Source organism: Alosa sapidissima, chromosome 4 (genome assembly GCF_018492685.1).
Source record: "Alosa sapidissima isolate fAloSap1 chromosome 4, fAloSap1.pri, whole genome shotgun sequence".
NCBI lineage: Eukaryota > Metazoa > Chordata > Actinopteri > Clupeiformes > Clupeidae > Alosa > Alosa sapidissima.
The window spans coordinates 14,305,848-14,316,088 of NC_055960.1; the positions used below are offsets into that span (position 1 = coordinate 14,305,848).

A 10,241-nucleotide genomic window follows, 5' to 3' on the forward strand; every position below is an offset into this window, starting at 1 on the left:
AATCAGCATCTCTTCACCGCTCATTTCCATTGCACAAAACATACAAATGAGTTTCAGAATCAAACTCAGTAGCAAGTACAAAATACTGCAATGCCATAAAAATGTGGTTATGCGGCAATAAAAATGCCTATATACTGTAACATGCTGTTACACATAATATTTGTTGTTGTTGTTGTTTGTTTTGTTGATCAGTGCAAATAAAGCAAAAGACAATGCATTTTCAACTCATGTCTATGCAAAGACATTTACACTTCCAGTAGTCTAGATGGTCCAGTAGTCTTGTTGCCAGGCTTTTAGATAAAACAGCGCAATACAACACTGATGTAAAAGATAATTTGGCATGGAAAAGAGAAAGAACACTTTAATTATGTGTATTTCAACTGCACTTTCTGAACGTTCAATACAAAACTGTACTTGGTTTGGATTGTTGGACACAAACACATGAACTACAAACTGGTCACACTGAAGTGCAAAAGAACCTAAAGACAATAGTAGAGACATTCAAAGAGATTGTTCAATGGAAACCGTAGCAGTTTCAGGAAGCTGTCCAGAAAGGGCTCAGTTTACGCAGACTCTTGGGCAGCTACTAAAAATACAGTATTGAATGGAGCAGCCCCTCTTGAGTGTCTCAATATAGTGCTGAATATGTACACCAACTCTGATCTTGATATTACATTCATCATTCTATATAATCTCTCTATATAGTCTTTACCACAGACAGAGGCCAGGGTACATAACATAAGCAAATACAGTACAGCTTGACACAGTGAAAATACAAAATAAAGGCATCTCTATCATTGAAGGGTTTTTTTTGTTCAGTGAGCTACCTGGAGGTTAGTCGTGTTTAAGAAATTCAGGTATGAATTAATATCATGCAAGTTACCGTTTGTCTGAATATGTAAAATCTGAAAAGATTAAAATATACTTCCTCTGTAACCAACTCAATGTCTGACCTCTATAGTAAGTCGAGGGAAATGGAAGCATGCAATTATCTGAACCATTCTGGACACTGCTCAAAAAATTATGATAAAACTTCAGTGAACTATTGGTGTGCCCAGGTTACGTGATCACAGCATGTTATCAAGGAAATGTGCAATGGAATTCTAATGGTTCATGTGGCCAAGTGTTATCAAAGGCATTTAGATACTTTACTACTTAGGGGATTTCTATATCAGATAAAATGCAAAATGTGTAACATCTATGTTTTCACATCTTTACATATACTTAACATGTAAAAGAAGACTTCCCTGTAAATTTCTATGTAGAAGACTATACATGAATGATTGGCACTCCCATTGTTAATGTTCATCTTTATGAAACCAGTACTATAAACAATAAACATAAGTACACACACTAACCTAGGATATTAGTGTGTCTTTGGGCACAAGAGACTAATCTTGGAGTGTTGATAATTTCCAAAAACAAAACAAAACAAAAAAAAAAAACAATTCATGTTACAATAAAATATCCTTGAGTTTACCATATACCCTTTATATAAAAGAAACAACCCATGTCAATATATGTATATACATCATTTTCAACAATTAATTTTTGTTATAAAACTGAGATCACTGCAACACAGAGTGATGCTGTTTTAACCGGTATATACACAAAATCTCTTCGGCCAACAAGGTTTACTAACTTCAGTACAAGAGTAAAAGGTAGTAGTCCATAGGCTAAGTGGTTTCATCGAGAGGTCCCAGTGTCACAAATCTTAAATCTGATGGGCCATACATAACTGTAAATGTCATAAATGTCCACGATACATAAAATCTGTAATGTAAGAAGAAGGTGTAATCACATGAAATTACATTTAACGATGAATCATACAGTGCATGGATAAGTGTTATGGGACTCAGTACAACCATGCACAACCCTCTGCCAAGGCCTCATAGTTTTGTTCTATGCAGATCAGTCCAAAGCTCAGTTATTCCATCCTTACTGATTGGAAACTCCTCCTTCCGGCTTTGTTTGGTCTAATTTATCTCAAGTAGCCTAAAACTGAAACTTCTGCAGTGGGTTTCGGGAGAAACTGCTACACTGTTACAGTATTGCACTACAGTAAGTCTTTCCACGTCATGGTGATTACTACACACTATTTCAGAAACTCAGAGGACACTTGTTTGGGTAAGACCATCCATACTGAAATTAATTTCCTTGCTTTGAATTGAACACTAGAGGGCATGTTGTGCATTTTATTATGGACATCATATTAACCTGGAATGAAAGCCATGTCTCACAACAGTAGTGAAAGTGAAATAAATTCTAAACTAAAGTCCAATCTGCCCCTAAATTTAATGGGTTTGTCCTTGGACCATTTCAACAACTTTCATGCACATTGGGCCTGCAGATTTTGTGTAATTCTGCACATACAGTAGACAGACCAACAAAAACACAACCTCCTTGGTGGAGATAATAATTAGAAGAATGTGCTTCAAAATTTCAGAACATCAGAAGACAGAAATGTGAGGAAAGATATTAAATGCATCATTCTCTGTGCAGAATCAGATGGGCTTCATCGGCAGAGGATCCGAGCACAGTAATACTGAGAAACTAGGGAGCACTCTTATTGTCAGTAAAATGAATTGCTTAATTTACTAATGATATGCCAGTGTTGCTATTTTAAAGAGGGGCCATCCCAAAGAGGAAGAGCAGAGGTAATGACTGAGAAGTGCCAGGGGGTGTCTGGTTATTTTTTTTCTCACTGACCCCTTTTTTGCAGAGCAATGCACAATGCACAGTGTTGTGTGCTATAGAGAACTGAAACAATTAGTTTGGGAAATTATCACAGGCTTCAGGTAGTTAGATCTCACCACTAGTTTTATCCTCCCTTTGTGGTGAAATTTCACACTCAAATCTGTTTACCATTCTGTTTGACATTAAACCATTGAGGAGAATAAACAAATGGGTAATTTGTTAGCCTCCATTTCCCTTTCATTGCGGTTGGTTAAGCAACTCCAAACGGTTGAGTAGATGTCCATTCCGGTGCATATGGACACACTGTCAATGACCTGTCCTGTTTTCAAAACAGCATAAAAAGCATCAAATCCACAGCACTGTACATGTGACAATCTGTTGGCAAGCGCTCAGTATGCAGAGAGATGGCAAAGCTTCCCTAGGCAGGAGGCCAGAGAGAGAACATTCTTCTGCTTGTGGCACAGATTGTGGGTGGCAGTGAAGAGATCCCAGAGCACACTCAGTATGTAGCAGTATGGCTTGGCACATGTGTCAGAGTCCCAGTGGAGAGAATAAGGGGTCCCACCTTATCTCAGGGCAGTGTGGTTGCATGATCCTCTTGCATGAAATAACATCCAGTCTGTTAAGGTCAAAATGTGTTCATGAGCAGGTTTTCTGAAGGATGTAAATATGGGTGAAAATGAGAGTCTAGGCAGTCTCAGTTTATACACAACATCTTTAGGGGTGAATGAGTGCTACAAGACTGTGGCCTCCTCCATGGCATTCACCCATCTATAACACAGGAGGAAAAAAAGAACTTTAGGAAGGTTAAAGGTCATCTTCAGTCCATTAATCAGCATTGAAAACCCAAACTAAAATGCTGTTGGGATCTTTGTATCGAGGCACAGTAACGCATGGTAAGACATTAGAGACCCTATTTTGACCCAGCGCAAAGCGTATTCTCATCATGACACAAAGCGTATTCTTGTCTTACACTCTAATTTTTCGCCATGCGCATCTCTTTTATCGAACAATGCGCTCAGGGGTGTGGCAATTAACGACCTATGGTGTGGTCTGGCGCGTTATCTAAAAATCGCTATTTTACACCATCTAAAACGCATTACGCCATTGATCAAGAAAAACCTGGTCTATAGCGAAAGGTGCATATGAAGCACAGCTAAAGACGTATTGTCACGAGATGTAGGCAGCAACTCCTGCAGGATAAATGTTGTTAGGTTTTTTATTCAATCATTGTTGAATAAATTATTGGGGTAAGTGTTGCTTTTTTTAGGCTATGTTTTCGATGGTAACCCATAGTCAGCCAATTAACTGTGTATAACTTTTTTGTCGTTGACTATGACACCACGGTGAAGTTAGTTTCACTTTGCCTATGAGTTCAAATAATAGACGAGTGCAGATGCGTGTAGGCTATACTCTGCTAGGTTTTAGTAAATGGTTTAGTGGAATACCTGTTCCCTACGGTCTCGCATGCAAGCAGATTCCTTCAAATGTGCCGCTGACTATCAAAATACAGATGCACTGTTTGAAGTAGCGCTGCTTGCTGTTAAAGGGAATGACAGATGTCATTTTCATTGGTTTAAAGGATGTTAAGCCCAAAACACACCCGTGACTGATTAAGAAACATAATAACCGCTTTTTTGCCAGGCGTCCGACGTTTGATAACGTTTGATAACAAAACCACCCACAATGTGGACTGGACAAACCCCTAAGCTATTCGCCAGTGACCATGCATTTTAGATCGCCAAGATATAGCCCTAGGTGTTTTGTGTCACAGATCCCCTTGCCCCATAGACAAAACTTCACTCTGACAAGGACACCAGTTCCTATTCCCAACTTCTCTCTTCTCCTCTAGAATTTACTCACAACTCTATATCACATCTACATCGCCTCATAAAACTTTCGAAAATAGGGCATCTGAAGGTGAAGTAGATTGCTTTAATGCCTTCAGTTACTTGGTTGATTGATATTTATTTATGTACATGGTAAATGTACCTATGTGCAACTGTAGGAATACATCAGCAACTCAGTGCACAGGGTTGGAACGAAACACTCTGTGTGCTACTCCTCAGTGATGAAACACTATGAAATATGTGAAAATGTGTGAAAATATCTGACACATATACAATTGTGCTGAGGTTTATCTGTCTATGACCACTGAGGGGTGCAGATTGTGCTGAGGGTTGTGGGTAAAATCTGGTAGTGTTTGTGCGTCTGTGTGTGTGTGAGTGTGTGTGTGGGGAGGGGGGGGGGGGGGGCGGTGGTCAGACCTTCTGGCTGTGTACTGGTCGTCGGCTCTGAAGGTGTAGTAGAGGGTCTTCTTGTGGTAGAGCTGGAACACGCTGGACGCCTCGGCCCCCTCTGAGGAGTCAGACAGCTTCACGGTGAAGCCCTGTAGGGGGAGGCTCTCTGCCGCCACCTTATCCTGAGGAACAAAGACAGGAGCGGACAGGGGGGAGAATGTAACGAAAGCAAAACAAATCTGATCATGATTATCAGATCATGTGCAAAACAGAAAGACATTTACAGTAAGATTCATTAGAATAATAGAAATCTCAGTAATGCTACAGAGTAAAGCATGCATTTTTGCCTTTAGTAAACTAACTTGTATTAGTGCCTCTGACATTACATTATACAGTTAAATTAACTTGACACTAGGACTATTCTATACTATTTTCTATATACTAAGTGGTTACGCCTAGGTTAGGAATTCACTCAACTACAAAGCTACACCATGCAGCTTCTATAATGCATGCAGGAATTTAACATACATAGACATACAGAAACAAAGAGACAAAGAGAGAGAGAGAGAGAGAGCACAGGGAGTCCCAGATGGTAGTAGGCTTTGAAGTGACAGAGACAGACTGAAGCAGAAATACTGCTACCTAAGTGGAACAGCTGAGCAGGAAATCTTGCTTCATTTGCACTCCTACAAGACTATGCTTCTCAGGCCAAGTAGGACAGCATACACATATAGCCTGAGGGGGCTCGTGTTGCATCAGCAAGAGAGATAAATCTGAAGGTGGTGGCGGAGATTTAGAAATGCTTCGGGGGTGGCCGTGGGACACTGTGTGTGTGTGTGTGTGTGTGTGTGTGTGTGTGTGTGTGTGTGTGTGTGTGTGTGTATGTGGGTATGCTCCTGGGCTGGTGTGGGAGACTCTGTGCCCCCTCACCTCGCGTGCTTTGAAGGTGTAGAGCACCTTGTCTTTAAGGAGGAACCACAGCCTCTTCCACTTCCTCTTGCTCTTCTTGCGCCGCTGCAGGCTGCCGCTCATGGTGGAGCCCTCAGCACCCACAGACACCTGGGAGATGCACCACATACACACACACACACACACACACACACACATACCGTACACACACACACACACACACACACACACACACACACACACACAAAACCGCACACACACACACACACACACACACACACACACACACACACACACACACACACACACACACACGTATACACAGACACAGACACACCAACGCACAACACACACAAACACACAAAAAGCTGTGTCAGTCCTGCAATCGTCAGTGTGAGTTGGGTCACTGATATACTGACAGAAGATCCCAAAACAGAGGAGCAGAAGGAGAAAAAGACACTATGACCATGACACTGACCCTAAACATGCATGAGTGAGAAATGACCAGGGCCCTGACCCTAAACATGCATGAGTGAGAAATGACCAGGGCCCTGACCCTAAACATGCATGAGTTAGAAATGACCAGGACCCTGACCCTAAAAATGCATGAGTGAGAAATGACTAGGACCCTGACCCTGAACATGCATGAGTGAAAAATGATCATGACACTGACCCTAAACATGCATGAGTGAGAAATGATCAGGACTCTGACCCTAAACATGCATGAGTGAGAAATGACCCTGACACTGACCCTGACCCTGCATGAGTGAGAAACAAGACAGAGTAGAGGGAGGGATGGAGGGAGAAAATGTGCATCATGGGACGAGTGTTTACAAGAAAGGGAAATGCAAAGAATTATGGGCAAAAAGAATGAAGAGGAAAAGGAAAAGAGAGAAAAACAGAGAGAGAGAGAGAGTGATAGAGAGAGAGAGAGAGAGAGAGCAAGAGAGAGAGAGAACAGAGTAAGGCAGCTCACCTGTGCGAGGGGGGAGGTGCTCTTTCTGTTCCTCCACAGGCTTGGGGGCTGGAAGCTCTGGAACACGGCAGACAGGGGTCTGCTGGCTCTGTTAGGCCTAGGGCTGGCATTCCCACATGCATGTGGAGGAGCGCCACCTGCTGGACATACGAGCAATCAACAAACAGCACTAAACAGCACTGCAGATTGTGAAGAGACATATACTGCAAATGGCTGAATGTCTCAGAAGCATTGCTGCATATAGTCCCTTTCAACTGCATTTGTCTGTATGTATGTTTGTGTGTCTGTGTATGTGTGTGTGAGTGAGTGCAGGTAAAGAGTGGATACGTTGATCCTGAAGCTAGGTTCTCTACCTCGCTTGCGTAACTCAGCATAGCAGTGATCACACACTTTGGCCATACGGTCTTTGAGGTACTTGAGAGGGTATCTGTTTCGGGAGCAGGAGCGGCACACAACCTGGATCGGGAGACAGGAGAGCAAAGTTAGCAAAGTTGCGTCAGGCCGAGAAAGGAAAGGAAAGGCCTGGGTGGCAGCTCTTTCAGCACTATGGCCCATAAGCTCTGGAATTCCATTCCTCAATCCCTCCGTGACTGTCAATACAACACAACACACTGATCAACACAAGAAATAATATTCAGCAGCAATTCAAAATACAAAATCTCATCTTAACAACTAAGAATCAAATATCATCAACATTGGAACACATTCACAACACACTGATCCAATATTTACAGCTAAGAATTTGAAATACACAGACAGAATAAATTAATTATCTAACAGAAACAGAATCAATCAACATTTATTTGTATAGCACTTTACAACAACCAGTAGGCGCCCAGAGTGCTTCACATCAGAAGCTAAGGGTAAAAACAGCATATCAAGCAGTAAAAAGACTGTCACTCCTTTTCTTTTCTCATCTCAAGACCTTTCTGTTTCAGGAACACTTCTCCTCTTCTGCCACTGCATAGACTCATCACATATATATTTTTGCTTGTTTTTGTCTTTTTTTTGTGTGTGTGTGCAGGGCTCTACACTAACATTTTTTTCCAGGAGCACTTGTGCGCCCAAGTTAAAAAAATTAGGAGCACAGACAAAAATTTGGGCGCACAGTCAGTTCTGTACTTAACTTAAACATAATCTAACATTACACTGCAGCTAACCCTTAAACATGCCAGTGCACAAATTGTGAATATTAAGAATGACTGACAACATTTAGGCTACAGGAAATAGGATTTTAAAAATCAGTGCCTACTTTATTTTCAGTCTGTTCTATTTTCCTACATTTTGTTAATGTAAAATATAATACATTGCCATATTTGCATTTAGCCAGTATATCAAGTAGCTAATCCAAATATGCCCATGGTGACCTATCTGACTGCATACTGCCTAATACTACTACTAAAACAGTCCATTTTCTCTTCCACAAAACCCAACATAGGCTAATCAAGGATATATATATTTTTTATACTTTTACTTTTTATTTGAAATATCTGCATTGATGGGGGCAGTAGGCAAACGTTAGTATTGTAGCCAATACGTCAACTGGGCTAAAAAGCATGTTAGGTTACCTTTCCTTCTCTCACTGCATTCTCAGAATCTCATCCTGTTCCTCCGATATCCGATGAATTCGGTGGATAGAAGAACTAATTTCGTCGATCTTTGCATCTTGGCTGGCTAGTCTAATTTTCCACTTTTTCTGCGTGCTCTTGGATTTGATAGAAGCTACTACTAGCGAGTCACAACGCGAAACTGCTAAAGTTTAGTAGGGAGGTGTAGTTTTTATGCTGCATTTGCGACGTGATTCTATGGTTTGCACCAGTCATGTTTCTTGATGTTGCGGTGTATTTTGTAGACAAACATTGACATGGTTATAAGTCATTCGCACCAGTGTGCCTAAATATTGTTTTGCACTCGCACGCCATCATTTTTACTCGCATGTGCGAGTGAAATGGGCGCACTGTAGAGCCCTGAGTGTGTCTTGCTTTGTGTAAGCTCTGCTTATGTTGACTCGACCTTGAGACTGAGAAAGGCGATATATAAAGTAAAAAAGAGAAATCACAAAGGGGGTAGAGTAAGAGAGTGAGGAAAGACCGAAAGACAGACAGGCACAGACAGACAGACATGACATGGCATGACTGATTGGCTCTTGGCCCCTCACCTTTCCATAGGCGTTGCAGACAGACAGACAGACATGACATTACATGGCATGACTGATTGGCTCTCGGCCCCTCACCTTGCCGCAGGCGTTGCAGTGGTGTCTCCTGAGCGTGAGGCTGAAGTCCGAGGTGCAGTTCATGCACATCATCACCTGCGACACAGGCACCAGGATGGGAGCCGCCTCCCCCAGGGACATCCACAGCTTCTCCCGAGCCTGGAGGGGGACACAGAAGCACGCCTCCAGTCAAGCCAGCAGGACCTTGTGCTACTGCGGCCAGCGGCCGGTACTGTGCCGTGAATAAGCTTCCATCCCAACATATATAGAGACATGCTCGTGAGTTTACAGGCTTACAAGCAGGCTATACTAGGTACGTAACTAAAGCACTCTGTTTGCGGAGCGTATTCTGCAACAATTATCTTCCAGCGTGATAGCGGTGCATTCAAACAAAATATGACAAAATTTAGACCAGTCTTCTAATGGAGAGCTTCAATTGCGCACCCTGTTTAGCCCGACTATTAGGCCCAAGTAGGACTGAACGGGACTGCAGTCAACACAACGCATGTTACACTTGCACACAGTGAAGTGAACATTATGGTGTTAATTGCCCATAATTTATGAAAACTTGTCATAAATTAAGGATTACGCCTCAACTAGCATAATGTTAGCATGTGTAGAGAAAAAGCAGAGCAGAGCAGAGTGGTTGTGGTGACAGTATGACACTGGGGCACCATCCCACTGTTCTCACCTCACTAGAGCTGCTAAATGTGTTGAGGCCAGCGGCGTGGTCAGCTATGGCCCGGCTAAGAGTGTGAAACCAGTCCTCCCTCTCACCGCAGGAGCTGCACAAACACACACACACACACACACACACACACACACACACGCACACACACACACACACACACACACCCACACCCACACACACGCATACACGCACACACGCACACACACACACACACACACACACACACAAACACACACACACACACACAAACACAGAATGACACAGCAATAAATAACACCAGAAATTATATTCAGCAGCAATTCAAAATACAAAATCTCATCTTAACAACTAAGAATCAAATATCATCAACATTGGAACACATTCACAACACACTGATCCAATATTTACAGCTAAGAATTTGAAATACACAGACAGAATAAATTAATTATCTAACAGAAACAGAATGGAGTATTAATTGCAGGCCGTCAAGCTGTAAGAGGTATATAAACTTGGCAGAAAATACAAGACAAGCAACAT

The 10,241-nt window shown here is 42.0% G+C and overlaps 1 protein-coding gene across 5 annotated transcripts in view; it reads right to left on the reverse strand.

The window, feature by feature from the left end:
• Positions 1–339: 339 nt before the first annotated feature.
• Positions 340–10,241, reverse strand: part of fgd5a (FYVE, RhoGEF and PH domain containing 5a) — a 44,832-nt gene continuing 34,930 nt past the window's right edge. For 4 of the 5 annotated variants that reach the window (XM_042088631.1, XM_042088630.1, XM_042088633.1 and 1 more), the window contains 7 exons: positions 9,726–9,819; positions 9,056–9,193; positions 7,176–7,278; positions 6,823–6,959; positions 5,868–5,996; positions 4,965–5,119; positions 340–3,468 (listed from right to left, as the gene is read on the reverse strand). In XM_042088631.1, coding sequence (XP_041944565.1) covers positions 3,432–3,468; positions 4,965–5,119; positions 5,868–5,996; positions 6,823–6,959; positions 7,176–7,278; positions 9,056–9,193; positions 9,726–9,819 — 793 coding nt within the window. In that variant the 3' untranslated portion in view covers positions 340–3,431. The remainder of the gene's footprint in view (positions 3,469–4,964; positions 5,120–5,867; positions 5,997–6,822; positions 6,960–7,175; positions 7,279–9,055; positions 9,194–9,725; positions 9,820–10,241) is intronic. The other variant, XM_042088632.1, reaches the window with a different exon arrangement.